Source organism: Mobula birostris, chromosome 18, assembly GCF_030028105.1.
Source record: "Mobula birostris isolate sMobBir1 chromosome 18, sMobBir1.hap1, whole genome shotgun sequence".
In the NCBI taxonomy this organism is placed as follows: Eukaryota; Metazoa; Chordata; class Chondrichthyes; order Myliobatiformes; family Myliobatidae; genus Mobula; species Mobula birostris.
The window spans coordinates 37,707,883-37,734,101 of record NC_092387.1 but is presented as its reverse complement, the minus strand read 5'-3'; the positions used below and the strand labels follow the sequence as shown (position 1 = coordinate 37,734,101).

The 26,219-nt window shown below is 40.4% G+C and overlaps 1 protein-coding gene across 3 annotated transcripts in view; it reads right to left on the bottom strand.

Moving 5' to 3' along the window:
* The window catches only part of LOC140212063 (A disintegrin and metalloproteinase with thrombospondin motifs 14), a 236,392-nt gene that overhangs the window by 188,651 nt on the left and 21,522 nt on the right, over positions 1-26,219 (bottom strand). For all 3 annotated transcript variants that reach the window (XR_011889636.1, XM_072282531.1, XM_072282530.1), the window contains exon 3: positions 7,632-7,779. Coding sequence is in view for 2 of the 3 variants with exons in the window: in XM_072282531.1 (XP_072138632.1) it covers positions 7,632-7,779 (148 nt within the window). In the remaining variant the exon portion in view is untranslated. The remainder of the gene's footprint in view (positions 1-7,631; positions 7,780-26,219) is intronic.

The following is a 26,219-nucleotide window of genomic DNA, read 5'->3' as shown; positions in this document are numbered from 1 at the left end:
AGCTTAGAAAAACAGAGGGCTATCAGTAACCCTAGGTAATTTCTAAAGTAAGTACATGTTCGACACAGCATTGTGGATCAAAGGGCCAGTATTGTGCTGTACGTTTTCTATGTTTCAACCATTATAGGCACAACTCATTGAGAAAATTATTTTCCCTTTGCACATAACATTCATGTAAAGTCAACTGGAATACAGAGTGGCTGTTCTTGCAATTTCTGTTTGGCTTCTTTGCTCAACGAGCTTTCAAATTCTGTAACAGCCTAACCCCAATAACCAGTGCTGAATAGTTAACATTGTGTCTTCACAGTAACATTACAATTACAGAACTGTACATAATCTTTGCAGGATCAAATTAAGCATATCACTCTTATCAATGGTGTCATTCAGATTACTAGCAAAATATTTTTCAGTTCTACTTCAAAGAATGCAAGATTGTTCTATTGCCCCATGCACTCAATCAACAGTAATGATACCCATATCTTAGTGGGGCATTACTGTCTATATATCAAAGTTCAAAGCAAATTTATTATCAAAGTATGTATATGTTACCATACGTATATTGTGTTCACCTTCATAATGGTGCAACACAAAGCCAGAAGCAATAAAACATCAAGATGAAATGTGATATTTGAATAAGTGTTCCTTGCACATATATTGAAGTGAAAGAACAAGGGAAACAAACTAAAAAGAAAGAGATCCATGCAAAATCTCTTGGATAGGGAATGGCAAAGGCCATGCCTGATTTGGAAACTAATAGTGAAGACCTGGAAATCAACTTACTTTAGCAACATAAGGCAATGGCCCTACATGTGGGACAGAACTCACAGCACAGAGGTCTGGATTACCTGATGTTTGTGAAAGGATGAAAGTATCATGCAATGCTGAAATAGACAAGGTCCAATGATTCACCACATTTTATTCAGAGGTTCAACTCAGATCTAAAAAAGATAATTGTAGGAAAAAAACACACATCCTGAAAACTAAAAGAAACTTAGCTACAGACTGTTAATGAAGATGCAGGACTATATATTGGATTTTTAAATAATCACCTATAGTGCAGAGCAAAACCTACGGTATAATCAGTAGTAGTACAGCAGAGGTAGAGTCAAGTGCATGTGGAAACTGCTCTCTTGCAGTTTTAAATTCCTCAGTGTTATCATTTCAGAGGATCTATCCTGGGTCCAGCATGCAAGTGCCATTACAGAGAAAGCACACAGAACCCCTAATTTCTTAGAAGTTTGCAAAGATTCGGCATGTCATCGAAAATATTGACAAACGTATACAGTATAGATGTGTGGTGGCAAGTATGCTGACTGGTTGCATCATGACCTAATATTGAGACACCAATGCCCTTGAATGAAAAAGCCTACAAAAAGCAGTGGATATGGCTTAGTCCATCACGGGTTTAACACTCCCTGCCGGAGGGCAACTTCTCACAGCCCATCAATGGAACAGTTTAAATTCTTCTTCTAATATCTCTGTTTTCTTTTTCAAAGTGGCTGGGATCCTGTCAAGAGTCTATGATCTATAGCTGCACTCAAACTGCGGTTCTGAACAGCAACACATTCCCATTCTTGGAACTCTCCGATTGGCCACATTTTCAAATCTCCAGGAGTGGCTTGGAAAACAGGCACCTTCGGAGTACAGACTTGTGGACCCGATTTCTTGCCAGTGTCATGAACAGCATCATTGTGGGGAGCCAGAGCATCGAGCCAGTGAGTACAGCTGTCAGAGGCCTTTACACTCAGGTGATTGCTCTCTCCCTCTCTCTTTTTTGATGGTGAGTGAGAGTTTGCTGCCAATTCTCCAGTTGGGGGAACTTGAAATAAAAGCAGTGCTACAGACTATAACATTGAAACAGTAACTGCTTGTCTCCCCTCTCGCTGTGGAAGGAGTGATATCTCGCTCTCTCTCTCTCTCTCTCTCACTAACAAAGGAGAGGGAGAGCCCGAGGGAAGTCAAACTGTTGGGAGGAACAGCAGTTAATGATGGACTGTACAGGGTCTCTCTTTGGGGCTTTGCTGTAGCTTGCATGGTGGGTGGTGGGAAGGCTGGTGGTTTCTGCTAGAATAAGTGGGTGGGGGGAGGGTTGATGCTGCTTACTGCGTGTTATTATCGTGTTTTTTTTAATTTTTGTATTTGCACAGTTTGTTGCTTTTTGCACATTGGTTGTTTGCCTGTCTTGTGTGGGGTTTTTCATTGATTCTATTGTGTTTCTTTCTATATACTGTGAATACCCACAAGAAAATGAATCTCAGAATTGTACCTGTATATAGTGACATACATTTACTTTGAACTTTGCTTGCAGACCAAGGTTCCAATGGGGGTGGGGGGAGGGAGTGGCAGACAAGGAATACGAAGATCAATTATAGTATGCAAGGCTTAAATTTTATTGATATGGAAAGATATCATGGAAACATGATGACTGTGTTAGGGATGTGACACTAAAAAAGTAGTCACAAGAGCCCTGTAGATTGAAAAACGACTTCACTGAACACCTTCTCTCCATCTGCTACAAAAGGCAGGATTTCCCAATGACCAACAATTTCAATTCTACTTCCCATTCTCATTCCATCACGTTAGTCCGTGGCCTCCTCTACTAAGTTCCATTTCTCGAACTTCTGGTAATTGCCCCCTCCCCCCTTCTCCATTCTTGTTTCCCTCTTACAGCTTCTTTTCTAACTGCCCATCTGATGCTCCTCCCTTTTCCTTTCTTCCATGATCTTCTGTCCTCTTTTCCGATTCCCCTTCTCTAGCCCTTTATCTCTTCCACTAATCAACTTCCCAGCTCTTTATTTCACCCCTTCCCCCTTCCAGTTTCATCTATCAACTTCCACCATGTACTCCTTCCTCCCCTCCTTCTTAACTGACTTTTTCCCCCCTTCCTTTGCAGTCCTGATGAAGGGTCTCAGCCTGAAATGTCAACTGTTTATTCCCATCCATAGATGCTGCCTGACCTGCTGAGCTCCTCCAGCATATTGTGTGTATTGCTCTAGATTTCCAGTGTCTGCAGTACCTCTATGCTATTGACCATCAAAAAACCAAATGAGGAATATTTATATTATATACAGTACAGAGCCAGGCAGCAGAGCAAGTGAATAGTGAAGTGCAGACCCAACTCATGACAAGTCAATGATAAACTTAATCAAAAGGCTACGCTATTGTGGCTGGGCAGAAAACAAGCATGTCTTAGCAATTATATTACAGTTTTTGGATGCATTACAGGTGCTGAAGAATCCATGTCTAAAAGTGAGATAGGATACCTGGTTAAGTGGTATAGCAACATCAGCAAACTAAAGAACTGATCATTCACTTCAGGAAGGAGGAGAACAAAAACACGTCAGACAACAACATTGGTGGATTGGCAATAGACAGGACCAACAATTTAAAATTCCTGGATGTTCTGGTCAAGATGGCACTGACCTCCAGTCTCCATTAGACTTAGTTGTTTTTTTTTAAGGTTTGTAGGGATGGCTATGGGAACAAAGTGGCAAGTTACAGGTCAGGTTAAGTTTTAGAAGCAGAGATGTGGAGATTTAGAGGTCAGGCCAGAGTCCACCCTCCTCTAGGTCAGTAAGTTCCCCATGGGATCAGCAGGATCAGAGATCCGTTCAAGCAGAAGGTATGAGGGCTGATGACCCTCTAAGTACATGATTTGGTGAGTCTAGAGTCTGGGTCTGTCATCAGAGCATCCAGACTTCCAGTCCTGGAGTTTGGGTCCTGTCATCAGCAAGTCCTGAGGTGGATACCAAAGATCAAAATCCGAAGGTCAGTCGGAAGTCCAGAGTTCAAGGCCCAAAGACAGAGGCCCTGGGTCTATGAGTTCACTGGAGAAGTTGGAGGCTGATATCTGTGGGTTCGAAGGAGGCTGGGGGCCCAGTCTCTCTTGGCGTTGGAGGATTGTTTGTGTGTGTGAGTGGGGGGGGGGGTGGATGGGAAGGGGTTGCTGTTGTTCTGTTGAACATTGTAGGCATACTATGTTGACACTGGAATGTGCAGCAACAATTGTGGGCTACACCCAGCATATCCATAGGTTGTGTTGTTAAAATAAATAATGCATTTCACTGCATGTCTTAACGTACGTGATAAATTAATGAGTCTGAATCTGTTAACATAATTGGATGACCTGTCCTGGGCCCAGCACATGAATGTCATCACATGGAAGGTGCACACCATCTTCACTTTATTTAGAGATACAGCACAGTAACAGACTTCTACGGCCCAACAAGCCCAGGGTACCCAATTACACCCATGTGACCAATTAACCTACTAACCTGTACGTCTTTGGAATGCGGGAGGAATTTGGAGCACCTGGATCTAATCCATGCAGTTACAGAGAGAACTTACAAACTGCTTACAGACAGCAGCAGGAAATGTACCTGGGTCGACGGCATTGGAAGTGATTCGCTAACCCCTAAGCTACCGTGCCACTCTCCACAATAACTTATGGAGGTACAGCACTCCAGTCACTGAACACTCTAATTAACTTCTGCATTTATTGTTGCTTTCATGTGAATACATATTCAACATATAATGTTGAAAGTATCCTGACTGGTTGCATAATACTCTCATACAAAAATCTGAATGCACTGGATTGTAAGATGCTGCACAATCGAGGACCCAGCCCAATACATCACTGGCACATCTCTCCCACCATCAGTAGTATTTACACATGGTGCTGTCTCAAGGTGACAAGCTTGACGTCTTCTCGTAGCTACCATCAGGCAGGAGGTACAGAAGCCTGAAGTCCCACATCACCAGATTCAAACACAACTTCTACTATTGTTTAATTATTCTGTTCTTGAACCAACTCTAATCACTACATCAGTATAGCAACAATATAACCACATTGCACTACAATGGACTTCATTTTTTGTTCTAATTGTCTTTGCTCTTGTATAATTCAGGTATGTTTTCTTGTGAATATTATGTATCTGATGTGTGCCTGTGATTCTGCTCGAAGTAGGTTTTTCCTTGTACTTGTGTACACATGTACTTGCACATATGACAAAAAATCAACTTTAATGTGACCTTATTTACCAAGATATTTGGTGAAAAGCAACTGTAAATCAAAAAAATGTCCTTTTGAAAAGGCTCCAAGTATTTTTTTTGCAAATAATTGGAACAGGTCATCTGAGCATGACTGCCAAAAGGTGAAAAATGTAAAGAGCTTGACTCTGATTGAAGCAAAAATTGAGAGCAGCAGGAAATCCAGAAAAACAGAATAACATCAACACTGTAAATAATCAATGAGGTTACAGTCATTTCCAAGCACATCATCCACTGAAACATCCAGGAACTGTATAGTGTGTTCCTACAAAGACTAACTTGTACAATAATATGCAAGCTGTCTTAAATTGGATGTGGCCAGCAATGGCAAAGCATGAAGACAAGTAAGACAAAATAAACCGAATGTTACTGCAATTACAATTCAAGTTAACTATACATCTTAAACCAAATGCTATACAAGTCCAAATATTTGCAGTACTTACTTTTTGATTTAGAGAATTCTAATATACATTTGTCTTAATGAACAGTCAATATCATTCTCTCTGCTCACCTGACTCCTGCCTCCTTTTTCAGAATCATAAATTAAGATAATGGTGATGTAGAATTCAACAACCTAATTAGTATTGTGCTTAGACTGAACAATTAATCCAAAGATTGATCAAATAAAACAAAAGCAAATGCCAGTTTAGTTTAAAATTGTATGTGGTGTTCCACAGCACCATCATAACCACATAAAATATTTCTCTCTCCAAGTGCTAATTTACGATAGTTTATTGCTTTGTCTTTCTATAGCTGTCATATATTCAAGACATAGAATAAATGCCAGTCATTATTTTGTACTCTGAAAATTATCTCATATGCTCTTACATCAAACTTAGTAACCATGCCATTCAAAGTTTCTAGTTTTGGATTTCAGCCAAGATAATTATATACATATTTCTCATGAAAACATTTGGGCAGACAGAATTCGGGTTTAAAAGTTAGCTTTAAGCTGTGGTACTAAGACAGGGGTCCCCAAACTTTTTTGCACCACAGACCGGTTTAATATTGACAATATTCTTGCTGACCAGCCGACGGGAGGGGGGTGTTCAAGTAGGGCTGCCAACTTTCTCACTCCCAAATAAGGGACAAAAGTAGCAGTCATACAGGACACTTGTGTTTACCCATAGAAAGACTACCATGACCGTGAAGCCTTGCGCGGGCACCTGTGTGCGCATGCATGTACGTACCCATTTTTTTTTTCTACAAATCGGTTTTGGCTTAATCTTCCCGATTCTGTTAAGTGAAACTGCACTGTACATACATTATTTCTACTTTATACAGGCAGTGTATTTATCACATCATTCCTGCTTTTACTATACGTTAGTGTTATTTTAGGTTTTATGTGTTATTTGGTATGATTTGGTAGATTATTTCAAGTTCAACAGTGCGTGACAAGGAATGAGGAAAGGTGCAGCTGACTCATATTGTTTCATATCACCAAATCATATCGTTTCCTCGCAGCCCCGTGGTTGGGGACCACTGCACTAAGAAAATGCAATATGTCTTTGAATATATAATTTCTACTGACACCTGGCTCAGTAGCAATACACACTAATCAAAGAATTATGATTCTACTAAATGATATTCTCAACTATTTCTCAGAAGTTACATGCAACAGTTTTATGATACAAAAATAATCAAATGTCCCTCTTTGAAGTACAATCAGATGAAAGTGGACTCTGAACTAAAGATGATTTTAAGGAGAAGCTAAACAGCTCTTAATTGTTTTATACATGGGCAAGTTATTTTAGTTTAACAGGTTCAGTAATCCTTAATTAGTCTATTTCTTGGACTTTAGTAAAATCATTTGGCAAAAACCATATACAGCATCAATTTGAGGGGTGGGGGATGCCACACTTTTCAAACAAAAATATTAAAAAGCCCTCCCCACCATTGAGCACATCCACATGAGGCGCTGTCACAGGAAAGCATCATGCATCATCAAGGACCCCAACCATCCAAAGTCATGCTCCCTTTTCACTGCTGCCATCTGGAAGGTGGTACAGGAGACTCAAGACCCACTCCACCAGGTTATTACCCAACAATTATCAGTCTCTTGAACCAGATGGAATAACTTCACTGGCTTCATCACTGAACTGTTCGCATAACCTACATACTCACTGTCAAGGATTCTACAACTCATTTTCTTAATATTCACTGCTCAGTTACTTATTATTATTTTGTTTTTTTTCCCATTTTATATTTGCACAGTTTGCTGTCTTTTGAACATTGATTGTAGTCCGTCCTATTGGGGGTGGTCTTTTATTGCCTCTATTGTGGTTTTTTTGTATTTACTGTGAATTCCTGTAAGAAAATTAATCTCAGGATTGTGTATGGTGACATATATGTACTTTGATAATAAACTTACTTTGAACTTTGAGGAATGCAGAACTAAGTAGTTTAATCAAATTGATCTTGTAAAACAAACATTTAACATTGTATAGTATTAGTAAACAAACTGCATTTTTGGTGATTCCAGAGACTTAAGAAACAAGATTTTTACCTTTAATCAAGACAATTATTTATAAAAAAAAACTTTTAAGATGGAATTTTTTGTACTCTTTAATCCTTTTTGATACCTTCAATATGGAGGTCTTTTGGGGCTGTTTGTTTGATAGATGATCTACGATACACCACATGAACACGACCTTTTTCCTCCTGTGCCTTCTGGCCCTTTTCCAATGGCTCAATAAAAAACTCACCAATATCTGCATGAATCAATCCAGCCTAGTGAATATAAAATTTAAATATTAATTAGTTTCCTTTTTAAAATAAAACACCGTATTATACAATATGGTTAACAAGCAGTTGGCAAAAAAGTTTGTGGTATTTTCCCATCAATCAAAAATTCAGGTGGATTATACTCCGAACAGACTTTCTGTTACATAATAATTTGTACAGCCCTCTACTGCTGTAGTGCTTACATTTGTTACAAATGTTAAGTCAGAAGCTAACCAATCTAATCCTATAATTAAAAAGCAAATGATGCTTTTTGTGACAAGCTGAAGCATAAAGGTTTAACTAAGTGGATTCCGGTTAATTGGGACACATCGGGACCAGTACGTTTTAGCCTAATTATGTGGCTGCCCCAATTACCTGAAGTTTCATGGAAATTGTTAAAAAGATTTAAAAAAAAACAAACTACTTTTTAACTGAGTACCAAATTATGTATTTAAATGAAATACAAACCAAATTAGAACAGTACCAATATTGGTACAGTGCTATTAAACTGTATTAGTTCATAATGGTTATCGACAGAGGAATACATCAAGTGTACTCAATTGATAAGCTTCCCATTCTATGCCCCTTAAAGCATCAAGGCTAACACATTTCCCAATAACCAACTATTTCTTTTTGTCAGTTCCTGACATACAGTATAGTAGTTGATTCATTGCTTTCCTTGAACCCGATAGTGTTGTGTGTTTATTGCAAAGGGAACTATCCAGCGTGTTATGGCACGGAGATATCATTGGCACAAAATATTAGAAACAAGTCTGGAAGTTTTGTAGATTTACATGTTTCTGCACTTACAGCACCATCACTACCTTTCTCGCGTGGTGCCTACATTTCCAAGATAACAAATCAGCTATCTGTTATTTTAAAATCTTTGTGACCCAGCTTCTTAGCTAGCTCCTTTGACTTGTTTTTTTTAACATTGGTTCACTTACTTATACAAGTCATCCAGTTACAATGGAAAACCATTGATTAAGGGTTAATTTAACAGCTGGATCCCGACCTTCACACTTCCATTTCTGGGATGTTGCTGTTGTCCCTTGCCTAATGGCCATTCTTCTCACACTTCATCTTGCTGAAGTATCATAAGACCATAAGACATAGGAGCAGAATAAGCCCAATCAGTCTATCGAGTCTGTTCTGTCATTCCACCATGGCTGCTTTATTATCCCTCTCAACCTTCTTCCTTCTGCCTTCTCCCCGTAACCTTTGACACCCTGACTAATCAGGAACCTGACAACCTCTGCCTTATATACACACTCAATGACCTGGCCTCCACAACTGCCTGTGGTGATGAATTCCACAGATTCACTATCCTCTGGCGAATAAAATTCCTCCACATCTCTGTTCTAAATGGACATCCCTCTAGTCTGAGGCTGTGACCTTTGGTCTTAAGACTCACTCACTATAGGAAACATCTTCTCCACATCCACTCTATCTAGGCCTTTCAATATTCGATAGGTTTCAATGAGACACCCCACCTCCTCCAATAAGTACAGGCCCAGAGCCATCAAACGCTCCTGATATGATATGTTTATCCTTTCATTCCCAGAATCATTCTCATGAACTTTCTCTGGACCATCTCCAAATGCCAGCACATTTTTTTTTCTTAGATAATTGGCCCCAAACTGCTCATGACACTCCATGTGCAGCCTGACCAATACCTTATAAAGCCTCAGCATTACACGCTTGCTTTTATATTCTAGTCCTCTCAAAATGAATGCTAACATTGCATTTGCCTTCTTTACTCAGCCTGCAAGTTAACCTTTAGAGAATCCTATACAAGGATTCCCAAATTCTTTGCACCTCAGATTTTTGAATTTTCTCCTGTTTAGAAAATAATCTATGCCTTTATTCCTTCTACCAAATTGCATGACCATACATTTCCCTACACGATGTTCCTTCTGTCATGTCTTTGCCCATTTTCCCAATCTGTCCAAGTCTTACTGCAAAGCCCCTGCTTCCTCAGCACTACCTGCCCCTCCAAATATCTTTGTATCATCTGCAAACTTGGCCACAATGCCATCAATTCCATCTCCAAATCACTGACAGCATGTGAAAAGAAGCTGTCCCAACACTGACCGGCAGCCTACCATTAAAATCCTCTTTATTTCCACTCTTTGCCTCCTTCAATCTTTTATCCATGCTGTTATCTTTCCTATAATACCATGGGCTCTTATCTTGTTAAGTAGCCTTATGTGTGGCACCTTGTCAAAGCCCATCTAAAAATTTAAGTAAACAACATTCACTACCTCTCCTTTATCTCCCTTGCCTGTTATTTCCTCAAAGGATTCCAACAGATTTGTCAGGCAAGATTTCCCCTTAAGGAAACCATGCTGAGTTTGACCTATTTTATCATGTGCCTCCAAGTATCCTGAAACCACAACCTTAATAATGAACTCCAACATCTTCCCAACTACTGAAGCCAGACTAACTGGTCTATAATTTTCTTTCTTCTGCCTCCCTCCCTTCTTAAAGAGCAGAGTGACATCTGCAATTTTTCAGTCCTTCAGAACCATTCCAGAATCTAGTGATTCTTGAAAAATCATTACTAATACCTCCACGATCTATTTAGACATCTCTTTCAAAACCCTGGGGTGTAGTCCAGGTGATTTATTTACCATCAGACCTTTCAGATTTTCAAGCACCTTCCCCTTGGTAATAGCAATTACATTCACTTCTGCTCTCTGACACTCTCAAATTTCTGGCATACTGCTAGTGTCTTCCATTGCGAAGACCAACACAAAGTATTTATTATAGACAATAGACAATAGGTGCAGGAGTAGGCCATTCGGCACTTCAAGCCAGCACCACCATTCACTGTGATCATGGCTGATCATCCACAATCAGTATCCAATTAAGTTCATCCCCAATGACTGCATGTCCAGTATCATTTTCCAGTGGTCCATTCTCACCTCTCTTTTACTCTACATATTTGAAAAAAAATTTATTATCCTCGTCTATATTATTGTCTAGCATCCATTCATATTTTATCTTTTCTCACCTTATAGCTTTCAAAAGTGTGCAACAATGAGTGGTGTTAGATGTATGGCTTTTAATTTGGTGCAGCAGATTAATTTTTTCAGTTAGTGTCATGCAATTTGAATCGCCATCCATCGTCCTATATGGATAACATAACACAAGCACGTGGAATTTACACAACTGTTCGCTCTAAGCATGGTGTAGTGTCCAACCCCACATGCAAATACACCTGACTGATCATCTCCTGCCCCATAATGTCCTTTGTTCTTTAGGGATTGTTCCAAATAACCAATGTTCAATAGATTGGAATCCACTGTATAAATGTACAAACCATTCATCCAATTTTCACTGCAATAGATGCAAGAGTACAGGTATTTCCCTCCCCTCTTATTTTAAATGAGTCATTTATTTAATAAACTCTTCCCAAGACTTTTTAAAAATTACCGGTTTTCACATTCTTGTGTTTGTAAGAAGCCTCCAAATATTATAGTGAATGCAAATTTCCTTAAGCTACAAATTAAATTAATCTCTTTCTTGCAGCAAAGACTCATTAAATAGTCAATAACTGGGAGAGCAACACACACAAGATGCTGAGGAACTGAGCAGGTCAGGCAGCACCTAAAGAAATGAATAAACAGTCAACTTTTAGTCTGAGATTTTTCTTTGGGACCACATTTCCCGTGTCTGCAGAATCTTTTGTCTTGGGGAGGTGTGTACTAACTTCCTTTTACCAAATCAGGCAAGTACACTACAGCTCAAGGTTAATTTTTTTTGGTAGAATGACCCATTATCAAATGCTTGCCTCAGGTTGATATGGGGAAAAGTAAATCATAATGTTTGATTGTTCTTTGTAATCTTATCTCCACATTATTTCTACAAGAACCTTACAAAATAAAAATATTTAAATAACGAAAATTAGCTATCAGGCAGCTCGCTTACCTTCCACCCCACTCCCTCCCCCAGCCCCACTTCTACTTTACAGTAAGCCAAGAGCAAGAGCAGGAAATCACCACTTGAGGAGAAAGTCCATCACAGGTAAAGTCCTCCCCAACAGTGAGCACATCTACATCGAACACTGTCCCAAGAAATCAGCATCCATCTTCAAGGACCCCCACCAATCATGTCATGCTCTCTGCTCGCTGTTGCCATCAGGAAGATGGTACAGGAGCCTCAGGACTCACACCACGGGGTTCAAGAACAGTTATTACCTCTCAACCATGAGGTTCTTGAACCAAAGGGGATAACTTCACTCAACTCCACTCACCCCATCACTGAAATATTCCCACATTCGAGGCTCACTTTCAAGGACTCTTCAACTTATGATCTCAATATGTATTGCTTATCTATTTATTATTACTACTTTCTTTTTGTATTTGCACAGTTTATTGTTTTTTGCACACTGGTTCTACGCTCAGTTGATGCAGTCTTTCATTGATTCTATTATGGTTATTGCATTTATTGAATATGTCCACAAGAAAATAAAATTACTTTAGACTTCTGGACTTTGGACATTAATTTATGAACTTCTAAATGGAAACCAGGACATAAAATATAAATAATTAAATTTAATGAGTCATTGGATCACTTAAGCTATTTTATTATCATACTTCAATACAGAAGACCAAACAAATAACTAACATTAAGAAGTTAAATCAAAAATTGTAACAGAATCAGATAGATTGATCAAAATAAATTCAGTTCTGGTTAAGGGCCTGAAACCTAAAATGTTAACTCTTTCCCACAGATGCTGCCTAATCTGCTGATATCTTATGACTAAAAATACATCAATTTGAATGACAACAAAATATGGACTGAATTAAGATAACTGACAGCTGGCAAATTCACAGACAGCAGCTATGCATGTTCAGTCAAATATCAAGTGCAAAAAATGTTCTGGAAGTTAGATGACTAGCAAGTTAACAACAAGCACATTACTGATCATGTGGTAAAATAGAAGCACAATATCAGCTTTAACTATCAAAAATCAAACTCCAGAAAGAGATCCATCAGTCCACCATGTACGTTCTACTCATCAAATGGCCATCAGAATCAGATTTATTCTCACTGACATATACTGTGTTACGTACCCCGTAACTGGGTTGCCAAACCAGCAGAAATGGATCACTCAGTTGGAGTCTGGATTACTAGAACTAAGAAAGTTTTATTAAAGAAACAAGCAACACAGTACTCTAATCAAAAGGATAATAAATGCAACAGTTCAGCAATGATAAACACACATGTGCACAGAATTAAGATAACAGGATCAATCAAGCTCTATCGTTGTCTAAGGGTAAATGACCAGTTTCAAAGTGACGCAAAGTTCAGTTCAATTTAGTTCAGTTCGCAGTAATCGCTGCCGTGGGAGATGGACAGTGTGGAGGAAGGAGAGAGAGAGAGCAAAACGAATGAATATTCAAGGCTTCCACACAGACCTTCGCAGTCAGCTTTCAGGCGAGTCCTTTGTGATGTCATCTGAGGTCACCGACCGTGACCCCCTCTGTTTCCAGATACGATCGTTTCTCTACGGTGAACCTGGCACCCAGGCAAGGGTGGACACACACCAGGTTCCCGCCGATCGTGCCTTTCAAAACTTCCCACCGACTTGTGAGAGACGCACCGCTCCCAGGGTCTTGTTACCTTGGGTGTCGTGTGTGTGCTGCTTTAGCGAACCTGTCCCTTTTTATCCCCCTGCTGGGGTATCGCCTGTCCATCACTTCAAACAGTTCAGGGTTCAAAGGGGGAGCCGATCTTGACAGCTCTCCTTCCTTCATTAGCATCTCCAAATGCTGCTCCATTGTTTTCCTTATCTCTCTCTCTCTCTCTCCTGAAGACAGGTGGCAGACCAACTGCTGATTCCACTGGTGCCAGCCCAGGCCAGCTACATCTTAATCTATGTGTATTCTTGTCACAACTGTAAAATTTGTTGTTCTGTGGCAGCAGTGTAGTGCAAGACATTAAAAAATACTATTAAGTTACAATAAAAAGAGGAATAGTGAGGTAGTGTTCATAAGTTCAGAAATCTGATGATGGAGGGGAAGAAGCTATTCCCAAAACATTGAGTGTGCATCTTCAGGCACCTGTACCTCCACCGCCATAGTAGTATTGAGAAGAGGGCACACCCTGGATGGAGAGGGTCCTTTTTAAGTCCTCTAAGCAGGGGAGGCTTGTGCCCATGATGGAGCTGGTTGAGTCTACAGCCCTCTGCAGTGACACTACTCAACCGGTCGATCTATTTCACTCCTGTACTCTTCCTCATCATTAACTGATATTTTGCTAGCAACAGTGGTGCCATTGGCAAACTTACAGATGATGTTTGAGCTGTGCCTAGCAACATAGTCATGAGCATAGAGAGAGAGCAGGGCAGTGGGCTTAGCATACATCCTTGAGGTACACCCGTGTTTACTGTCAGTGGGGAGGAGATGTTATTACTGATCTGCACTGATTGTGGTCTTCCGATGAAGAAGTCAGATCCAGAAGTCAAGGATCCAATTGCAGAGGGAGGTATGGAGACCCAGGTTTGAAGCTTGTTGTTTAGTACCGAGGGTATCAAGTACCCATCTATACTAACCAGGTTTACCAACACTTTACCCGTAGCCTTCTATATCTTTGATTCAAGTATTCATCAAAATATTTAAAATGTGAGAGTTTCTCTTTCTACCTTCTTCTCAGGCAGTATGTTCCAAATTACAACCACCTTGTTGGTGAAGAAATGTTCCCTCAGATCCCGTCATTCCAGGAATTAGCCTGGTAAATCTCTTCTGGACTGCCTCTTGTTATCATATCTTGTAAGCTCCATTTTCTGTGCAATAAAGGCCAACATATTGTTTGCCTTCTTAAGTACTTCCCACACCTGGCCAATAACATTTTGCAAGTAGCCATAAAAACACATAGATCTCTTCGCACATTCACAACTGCTATCTATTAAGATCTTATTCTGTCTTTTGAGTTCTCTTAATCTCACACTACCCCCACATTAAACTCCATTTGCCAAATTTTTGCTCACTTACTCAATCTATCTATCTATATTGTGCTGTAGAGTGACAATAACCTGATTGCAAGATAGACTTACATCCATTTTTATGCTAGAAGTAATATCACTAAAGCCTACACAATTCTTAGAATCATAGGTTATACAACAGAAACAGCCTTTTGGCCAAACTGATCCATACCAACCACAGTATCCCTCCCACTTGGCTCAGTTGCGAGCATTTAGCGTATAATCCTCCAAGCCCTTCCACTTTATATGTCTATCCAAATACCTCTTAAATATGGCAATTGCACCTGCCTAGTCCACTTCCTTTGGCAGCTCATACAAGGTACTCATGACCATCTATGCTACATCTCAGATATCTTTTAAATCTCTCTACTCCTGTATCTGTGCCCTCTAGTTTTGGACCCTTTTCGGTCTGATGGCTTTGCTATTACAGGGTGACCAAAACTATACACAATACTCCAAGTATGGTCTCACAAATGACTTGTGTAACTGCAGTATTCTTATGGAACTTGAAGAAGTAAAAGCAAAGTTAATCTTTCTATGTAGCTTTGAGAAACAGGGGCACACAGTCTTAAAATAAGACTTTAACTATTTGGGGCAGATGAGCAGAAATTTCTTAATCTAGTCTGAGGTGAACTGTTGCAGTTCTCTACCTACCAGGGCTCTCAGTCAGACTGAGATACTACGAGAATCAAGCAATATTGCAATTATGTTGGAAAGCAGCCTTGAGGTAAAAGATCAGTAATAGTTTTAGGGTGCCATGGTAGCATAGCAATTAGCACAATGCTATTACAGTCGAGGTATCAATGTATATTTCAGCATAAGGCACCTTAGATGAAACAAAAAGATCATGATTAAATGCCTGTGACACAGGCAGGTATTTATGTAACGATCACAAGTACTGCAAGGCATTCTACATCATTGCTACCAAAGGTAAAGTGTAGAGTATTCAGCCAGAAATCATGTCAATAATATGGAAGTGTGGGGGCATGAGTTGAACTCCCTAATTAGACAGATAAAAGTTTTTAAAGAAATGCCAGAGCAGACTCAATGGGCCAAATGGCCTAATTCTGCTACTACATATTATGGCTTCATAGTAATCCTTGGGTGTACAGTGGGGGGGGGGGGGCAAGGGAAAGGAAGAAGGCTTATAATTTGAAAGACAATCTGCCAATCTTCATGTGGGATTCCCTAAAGATTAAATTGCAGGGTAACTTGGTAATAAGAAAAGCAAATGCAATGTTAGCATTCATTTCAAGAGGACTGGAATATAAAAGCAAGGATGTAATACTGAGGCTTTAAAAGGCATTGTTTGGACCACATTTTTTCAAGAGACACAGACACACCACAGTATACTATATAATGCAGCTACTATTACATTATTCCATTCTAGCCTAAAGATTTACTCTTGCAGGACAACGTTTTTCCTACAAGAGGGAAAATATATGCTTGGCAGGTGAGACTTGTGGCTGTGAAACAATCTCAGGTTCTGGGGTCTCTTCCATGGGTGTTATAGGAGCTGACTGCTCTGGACACCCTTGTTCTGGACAAGTTGGCATCCCAGGTTCATCCCAGAGTAAGTTGCTCGATCTGCTGATCTAATCAAGGCCACCAGACAAGCTTCGAGCAAACGCTTTCATTTTGACCACACCAAGATAACCAGCATGTAGCTCCTCCAACACTTAAGCTCTCAGCTTGGATGCTCAACAAATTTCCATCCCCACATAAGGCAGCCTCCATCAAGGGCAAGTTCATCCCAACACTAGTAAAAACGGGGAAAACTGCTGGAATTTCTGCTGCATATTTCAGCCATTTTGAGTTGCCATGTAGACTGAGACAATGTGGGATTTTTTCTGGTTTCCCTTTGCATCATTTCTGCTGTAATAGGGAGACTTTCAATTTGCATTAGAGAGAATACGTAAAGAGGAGTATCCTCTTTGGTAAATTTTTTCATGTATTTCCTTTTCCAGGGTAAGTAGAACAATCCATCAGCACTTCCATAATTAGTTATTCTCTTGAATTCAACCTTGCAGTTGTGCCCTCCAAGAAACAGAGTCCGTCCTGCATCATGTGGCTACTCTTAGTGGAACACCCCTCTGTGGATTGAAAATGGACACTAGTGTTTGAGGGTAAACTCTCTCTCATACAAGTACTGGTTGAAACATTTTAAACACCAAGACTCAAGGCCTCTGTCAATCTGAGCGTAATGTTTGACAGCAGTGATTAGGGAACGTGATGCAAAAGCTATGAGCTATTCACTTCCATCAGTTATAACAAGTGACATAACCGCATCTATAACATAAGGCGAGCCATCACAGGCAAGCTTCACCGGATGAGGTGGATCATAATGTACGAGTACAGTGGTCTGACGTCCCCATTTCCTTTGTATTTTGGAAAGTCTCCTCACACTGCTTTGTCCATTGCCAATTCTTTCTGATCTGTAATAATGAATTCAAGGGGTACAGTACAGAGAAAGAGGAAGGGAGGTGGGCTTGTTGTGCTCATGAACAACAGATGGTGTAATCCTGGTCACATTTCTGTAAAAGAATGAATCTAGTCAGGACATCAAACTGCTTGCTGTGAGTTTGTGTCCTTTTTATTTACCACGCGATTTCCTTTCAATTTTTTTAAATTGATTTAAAAGAATAAGGGTAAATACAAACCAGAGGAGAGGTTATCTCAAATACGTAATTCAACAATAATACAAACAGAAAGGAGTATACACTGTCAAAATCATGTATAGTATTAAGCTACTATAAAGAGAAAAGAGAACCACCTCTCCTCTTAACAGTTCATAAAAAAAAAAATTCAAAATTTTCTAACCTAAAACAAAAAAAAAGGGGACTGGGCAGTCCATTTTGAGGATACAGTTAAAAAGAAAGGGAAGATCCTTCTGATCAAATCTAAAAATTTGCGGAGAAAAAAAATAATTAACTGTAAAAGTAATAAAAGTTAGATCATATGAAAATATTGAATAAAAGGTCAGCAAGTTTGCTCAAATTTAAAAGATGTATCAAACGTCCAACTTTTTATTTTCTCCAAAGTTAAACAAGACATAATGGAGGAGAGCCAAAAAAATACAGTAGGTGGATTGGGATCCTTCCAGTATAATAGAATTGCTCTCCTAGCCAATAAAGTTGAGAAAGCTATCATGCGTTGAGCGGAAGCAGGAACGTTTCCTGCTTCCGTTGGAATAAGAGACAATAGACAATAGGTGCAGAAGTAGACCATTCGGCCCTTCGAGCCTGCACCGCCATTCTGAGATCGTGGCTGATCATCTACTATCAATACCCGGTTCCTGCCTTGTCCCAATAACCCTTGATTCCCCTATCCATAAGATACCTATCTAGCTCCTTCTTGAAAGCATCCAGAGAATTGGCCTCCACTGCCTTCTGAGGCAGCGCGTTCCACACCTCCACAACTCTCTGGGAGAAGTTCCTCCTCAACTCTGTCCTAAATGACCTACCCCTTATTCTTAAACCATGCCCTCTGGTACTGGACTCTCCCAGCTTCTGGAACATATTTCCTGCCTCTATCTTGTCCAATCCTTTAATAATCTTATATGTCTCAATCAGATCCCCCCTCAATCTCCTTAATTCCAGCGTGTACAAGCCCAGTCTCTCTAACCTCTCTGCGTAAGACAGTCCGGACATCCCAGGAATTAACCTAGTGAATCTGCGCTGCACCTCCTCCACAGCCAGGATGTCCTTCCTTAACCCTGGAGACCAAAACTGCACACAATACTCCAGGTGTGGTCTCACCAGGGCCCTGTACAAATGCAAAAGGATTTCCTTGCTCTTGTACTCAATTCCCTTTGTAATAAAGGCCAACATTCCATTAGCCTTCTTCACTGCCTGCTGCACTTGCTCATTCACCTTCAGAGACTGATGAACAAGTACTCCTAGATCTCTTTGTATTTCTCCCTTACCTAACTCCACACCGTTCAGATAATAATCTGCCTTCCTGTTCTTGCTCCCAAAGTGAATAACCTCACACTTATTCACATTAAACGCCATCTGCCAAGTTTCTGCCCACTCACCCAGCTTATCCAAGTCACCTTGAATTCTCCTAACATCCTCATCACATGTCACACTGCCACCCAGCTTAGTATCATCAGCAAACTTGCTGATGTTATTCACAATGCCTTCCTCTAAATCACGGACATAAATTGTAAGCAGCTGAGGTCCCAATACTGAGCCCTGTGGCACCCCACTAGTCACCACCTGCCATTCCGAGAAACACCCATTCACTGCTACTCTTTGCTTTCTATCTGCCAACCAGTTTTCTATCCATGTCAATATCCTCCCCCCAATGCAATGAGCTCTGATTTTACCCACCAATCTCCTATGTGGTACCTTAACAAATGCCTTCTGAAAGTCAAGGTACATCACATCCACAGGATCTCCCGCGTCTATCTTCCTGGTTACATCCTCGAAAAACTCCAATAGATTAGTCAAGCATGATTTACCCTATTTGCCGCTATTTCATCTTTAATAATGGACTCTAGCATCTTCCCCACTACTAATGTGAGGCTAACAGGGCGATAGTTCTCTGTTTTCTCCCTCCCTCCTTTCTTAAAAAGTGGGATAACATTAGCCATTCACCAATCCTCAGGTACTGATCCTGAATCTAAGGAACATTGGAAAGTGATCACCAATGCATCCGCAATTTCCAGAGCCACCTCCTTTAGTACCCTAGGATGTAGATCATCTGGACCTGGGGATTTGTTAGCCTTCAGTCCCATCAGTCTACTCATCACTGTTTCCTTCCTAATGTCAATCTGTTTCAGTTCCTCTGTTACCCCATGTCCTTGGCCCATCCATACATCTGGGAGATTGCTTGTGTCTTCCCTAGTGAAGACAGATCCAAAGTACTTATTAAATTCCTCTGCCATTTCTCTGTTTTCCATAACAATTTCTCCCAATTCATTCTTCAAGGGCCCAACATTGTTCTTAACTATCTTCCTTCCTTTGGGAATAACCCCAAAGATTGCCATAAGTGAATTAGGTTGTAGGTCCAGACCTCTGACTTTTGATAAGGTTCTAAAAACATCTCTCCAGAAGTTATTGAACTTTATGCAGGACCAAAACATATGCTTTAAAGTGACCACCTCAGTGTTACATCTATCACAAGCAGGATTTATATTAGAAAAAAATATGCACTAGTTTATCTTTTGACATATACGCCCTGTGCACTACCTTGAACTGAATCAAGGAGTGATGGGCACAAGTAGATGAATTGTTAACTAAACGACAGATTTTATTCCACTGATTATCTGAAAATGGTTCTTGGAAGTTCCAATTCCCAAGCACGTTTAACCTTATCATTAGACATCATTTGTAAATTCAATAGCCGCTTATATATGATGACTATCAATCCTTTTTGGAATGGTTTAAGCTGAAAGAGAACACCTATCATATTTGGTAAATGAGCAAAAGGGTAATTTGGTAACAAATCACGTAAAAAATTCCTAACTAGTAAATATCTAAAAAATTGTGCATTAGTTAAATCATATTTGTCCATTAGCTGAAAAAAAAGACATTAAACAATCCTCGAAAAACAAATCTAGAAAAGTTATTATTCCCTTAGTTTTCCATGTTAAAAAGGCCTTGTCTAAAATTGATGGTTTAAAAAAATAATTAAAATGGAGATTACTAGTACACGCAATTTCAGCCACAGCATATTGCTCATTGTCTACATTCAGCCTTCCCAGCGCAGTCCTGATGCTACATGTGACATCATACACACTACCATCACGAGACTCCAGGCTCAACAGCCCAATGCATTCATTGCAATATAGGGAGACTTCAACCATGTTTCTCTCTTGACAACCCAATCCACCTTCAATCAGCTTGTCAAGTGTTATACAAGAGAAAATAAAATACTGGATCTCTTGTATGGAAATGTTAAAGATTCATCCAGCTCCATAGCTCTCCCCCCACTTTGAAGATCAGATCATAACCTGGTTCACCTCATGCCCTTGTATAAGCCTAAAGTACAGTATAGCAACAGCTAGCTACATAAGAACATAAGAAATAAGAGGAGGAGTAGGCCATCTGGCACATCAAGCCTGCTCCATCATTCAAAAAGATCTTCTGAATTCAAGCATGTCCCAGGCGACTCAATCTCTCCTCATAGTCCAGCCCCCTTACCTCTGGAATCAACCAGGTGAACATCCTCTGCACTGCCTCCAAAGCCAGTACATCCTTCCTCAAGTAAGGAGACCAGGACTGCACACAGTACTCCAAGTGCAGATTCACCGGTACCCTATACAGCTGCAGAATAACCTCCCTGCTCTTCAATTCTATCCCTCTAGCAATGAAGGCCAACATTCCATTTGCCTTCTTGATAGCCTGCTACACCTGCAAACCGACCTTTTGCGATTCATGTACAAGCACTCCCAAGTCCCTCTGCACAGCAGCATGCTGCAGTTTTTTTTTACCATTTAAATAATGATCTGATCTTCTATTTTTCCTTCCAAAGTGGATGACTTCGCATTTACCAATCTTGTACTCCATCCGCTAGACCCTTCCCCACACTTAGTCTATTTATATCGCTCTGCAGACTCTCCGTATCTTCTGCACAATTTGCTTTTCCACTCAATTTAGTATCATCAGCAGTTCCCCTCTATCCACTGTGTTCATTATATCCTCAAAGAACTCCAGTAAGTTTGTCAAACAGAACCTGCCTTTGCTGGATCCATTTCTTTCCAGATGCCTCACTATTTCTTCTTTAATGATAGCTTCAACCATTTTCCTAACTACAGATGTTAAACTAACTGGCCTATAGTTACCTGCCTTTTGCCTACATCCTATTTTAAACAGTGGCATGACATTCGCCGTCTTCCAATCTGCCAGGCCCTGCCCAGAGTCCAGAGAATTTTGGTAAATTATCACCAAAGCCTCTACTCTAACTTCTGCCATTTCTTTCAGTGCCCTTAGATGCATTACATCAGGACTAAGGGACTTATCTATCTTCAGGCTCACATTTACTCAGCACTAACTTTTTAATAATAGCTATTGTATCGAGGTCCTCACCTCCCAACGCATCCATAACATCTCTCTTTGGCATGTTAGACGTGTCCTCCACCATGAAGACCAACACTAAACAATCATTCAAAGCCTTTGCCGTTTCCTCATTATCCAATATCAATTCCCCCTTCTCGTCTTCCAAGGGGCCTATGTTCACTTTAGCCACACTTTTCCACTTTATATAATTATATAAACTTTTACTATCCATTTTTATATTTTGTTCTAGTTTATTTTCATAACCTATCTTCCCTTTTTTATTGCTTGCTTTGTGGTTCTTTGCTGCTTTTTAAAGTCTTCCCAGTCTTCCAGTTTCCCACTACTCTTGGCGACTTTGTACACTAAGATAGTAAAGAAATGGTCTCCAGAGACCATCGAAGCCTTGAAGGGCTACTTTGAGGTTACTGACTGGAATGTGCTTTGTGAACCATATTGGGAGGACATTAACGGACTTACTGATTGCATCACTGGCTATGTCAACTTCTGTGTGGAGACTGTAATACCATCAAGGACTGTTCGCTGTTTCCCAAACAAACCACAAGAAGAGACCCTTTAGATCAGGAGACAGGGAGGAATTGAAACATATGCAGAGGGAGCTAAAGGAGAAAATTAAGGTGGCTAAAGAGGAATACAGGATAGAGCTGGAGAACAAGCTTGGGCAGAGTAGCACACAGGAGGTGTGGAAAGGCATGAAGAACATCACTGGCTTCAATGTCTAGCTGTACAGCCCTGGAATGAAGTTGTGAATGGACTAATGAGTTAAACCAATTTTTCAATAGGTTTGACAATTGCCTACCTGTTCACATGCACCCCCCACCCCCGGCTCAGTACACCAGTGCAGGTGCAGAGGCACTCAGTGCTCCCCCAGTACCAATGCCTCCCTCTTCCCCCCTCCAATTCAACACGTGGATGAACAACACAAGCTACCACAGTCTACATCCCTTCCTTGCCCTGCACCTACTATCCACACCTCCGCATACCTACTGCTATTGTCCCAATCTTCACCTATCCCAGCCCCCACCTTTCATTAACTCCCCAGTCATCATGGACACTTTCACTACTGAGCTGGTGAGATGGGCTCTGGGGTAACTCGGACACAGCAAAACAGTGGGGCCGGATGGTGTGAATCCCAAGGTCCTGAAGGAGTGTGCTGAGCAGTTATGTGGAGTTCTCAAGTATATTTTCAATGTGAGTCTCAGCCTGTAAAGGGTCCCGACTATGTAGAACACATCATATGTGGTCTCAGTACCCAAGAAGGGCCAACCCAAACTCTTGAATGACTACCGTCCAGTGGCCCTGACCTCACACATCATGAAAACCCTAGAGGCTACTCCTGGCTCACCTCCGACCCCAGTCAGATCAGCCCACGATCCCCTGCAGTTTGCCTAACAGGAGCATATTAGATTCAACGATGCTGTCATCTACTTGCTGAACAGCGCCTACTCCCATCTGGATAAGCAGGGCAGCGCTGTGGGAATTATGTTTTTGATTTCTCAAGTGCCTTCAATACCATACAGCCCTCATCGCTGAGGGAAAAGCTCCTTTCAATGCAGATTGGCACTTCCATTGTATCCTAGATAATGAACTGCCTGACTGGCAGACGGCAGTATGTGTGGCTTCAGAGCTTTGTGTTAGACATGGCTATAAGCAGCATTTTGGGCTATTCAGGGGACTGTATTGGCTCCCTTCCTGTTTCCCCTGTATACCTCTGACTTTAAATATAACACTAAGTCACATCATCCGCAGAAATTTTCTGATGACTCAGCAATAGTTGAGTATATAAATGGAGAACAGGAGGATGAATACTGTGCCCTGGTGAAGGACTTTGTCAAATGGTGTAAGCTGAATCATGGGTAGCTCAACATTAATAAGAGAAAGGAGATGATGATGGACTTTAGGAAGAATAAGTCTGCTAGTTACTATTACAAAACCTTCTTGTTACTACTTATGATGTGGGTGTGGATGTGGTGAGGACCTACAAGTACATGGGGGTGCACACGGATGACAGACTTGACTGGAACACCAACACAGAGGCTATGTACAAGGGCCAGAGTCACCTCTACTTCCTAAAGAGACTGAGGCCCTCTGGAGTATGCAGGCCTCTCCTTCACATGTTCTTACAGTCTGTTGTCACCAGTACAATCTTCTATGCAGTGCTGTGATGGGGCAAAGGTGTCAACAGAGGTGATGCCAACAGGTTCAAAAAACTGATTAGAAAGGTTAGCTCTGTTATAGGAGTCAAACTGGACACACCGGAGGCTGTGGTAGATTAAAGGACCCTATATAAAATCCTGGTAATTCTGGACAATGTTTCTCACCCTCTGCTTGCCATCTTGGCTGAACAGAGAAACACTTTTACTAACAGACTAAGACAACTGCTCTGGTCCAGAGCACTATACAAGGTCATTCTTAATCTTGTTAAGGTTAAAATAGCCATTAGCCTCTATAATGAGTCAGCCTATAGCCATGGAAGTGATAACCCCCTGTTAGACTGTTTGTTTTTTCATTTATTTTTATAAAAAATTTTTGTTATTCTTTCTACTTCTCTTCTAATATTTATCTGTGCACTTTTAATGCTACTGTAACACTGTAATTTCCTTAAGGATCAATGAAGTATCTATCTATTCCTGCCAGGTTTGGCAGGAACCTGTTGTAGTAATTGACCAATCCGAAAAAGGACCACAACTGTGATATGTTCTTTGGTCTTGTAGTATCCACTACCGCTCGAGTTTTCTCAGTACTTTTGTAATTCTTGTGTGTCGATGATGTGACCACAGTAAATGAAGTTTAGTCTAAAGAAGTGCACAATGCAACAAGTGTGAATAAGTCCATAATCTTCTTAACACTGTATTGAGATTTTGGAGATGTTCCTTGACAATAACAGTGTCATCCAGGTAACACTGAGTGCCTGGACAGCCTTGCAGCACCCGGGACATAGCTTTCAGCTATGGATGTTACTCCAAAAATAAGCCTATTATAGCGATAAAGGCTTTTGTGAGTATTTATGGAGAGAAATGCTTTTGACTTTTCTTCCATCTTCACCTGTACGTAGGCCTCAGCTAAGACCAGTTTCCTGAAATATTTCCCTCCAGAAAGGTTTACAAAGATATCCTCTATCCTGAATAAAGGATATTGATCTTCTTTCAGTACTGGGTTAATGGTGAGCTTAAAATCCCCACAGAGCCTGACAGGCTACTGGAAGCACTGGCATTGCCCATGAGCTCCACTCAACTTTGGAAACAGTTCCTTCAGCTTCCATGCAATCTAGCTCACTGGCTACTTTATCACAGATGGTATAAGAAAATGGACAGGCTTGGTAAAACTTGGGTGTGGCATTTTCATTTAACTTTATTTTATCCTTGATATGATTCACTTTTCCAATGCCATCATTGAACACTGCTGTGGCATCATCCAGTACCTTTCTTAATTCGCTTTTAGTTGACTCTATTGCAGGAGATATGGCAAATGATGGATGGTTCTCCAATGAAGTTGCAGTAGTCTCAGCTAATCACATCCCTATAATGCTGGCCCTCCTATTTTTACTACATACAAGTCTAATGTGACCTTTTGGTTGTGTTTCACTGTTATGAATGTCATTCCCACAGGAGTTATCTTTTCTCCAGTGTAAGTTCTTAGTGTGATATCTGCAGGATTCAGTTCAGTTCAGTTGAAATGCCGTTTAAACTTATTTTATGGAATGACTGAAATAGCCAAGGCAGTGTCCAATTCCATTTGAATTAATTTGCCGTTCACTCCTGGTGTAAGCCATATTGCTCATCTTGTCAGTTTTCACATGGTAAATCTCAAGGCTAGCCAGTCCTGGTCACTCTCGTCATTATCAGATGTTTCATCAACAGCATGCAGATTAGTGCTGTTTTTGAAACTGCAATTTTACCTTTCAATTTTTCCTCTTCCCAGTGTAGTCCATTTTTTTTTGTCTACCTGACACAGTATTTGTATGTGTGCTACTTTTTGCACTTTCTGTAGGATTTGCCTTTAAACCTGTATCAGTCTAGTGTATGCGAGCCCCTACCACAACCATGGCACAATTTGCTTGGTCAAGCCGGTTTCGGTTTTGACAATAAAATTTCACACTCACTTTCATTCTTGACTGCAACTCAATTGTGTCTCTGTCTGCTATTTCCATTGATACAGCTATTTCAACTGCACTTTTAAATGTCAGCTGTTCTTCAGTTAGGAGCTGTTTTTGAATACTTTCTTGTAAGATTTCACAAACTGAATGATCTCTCAGTGCATCATTAAGCCCATTACTAAACTGACAATCCTCAGACAACTTCTTCAATTCAGGCAGCTACACTGAAATGGACTCCCGTTCCTTTTTATTCTGGTTGTGAATAAAGTGTTCTGAAATCAACAATGGTTTTGGTTCTAAATGTTCCTGCTTTAGTTTCACAATATCATCAGAGCTC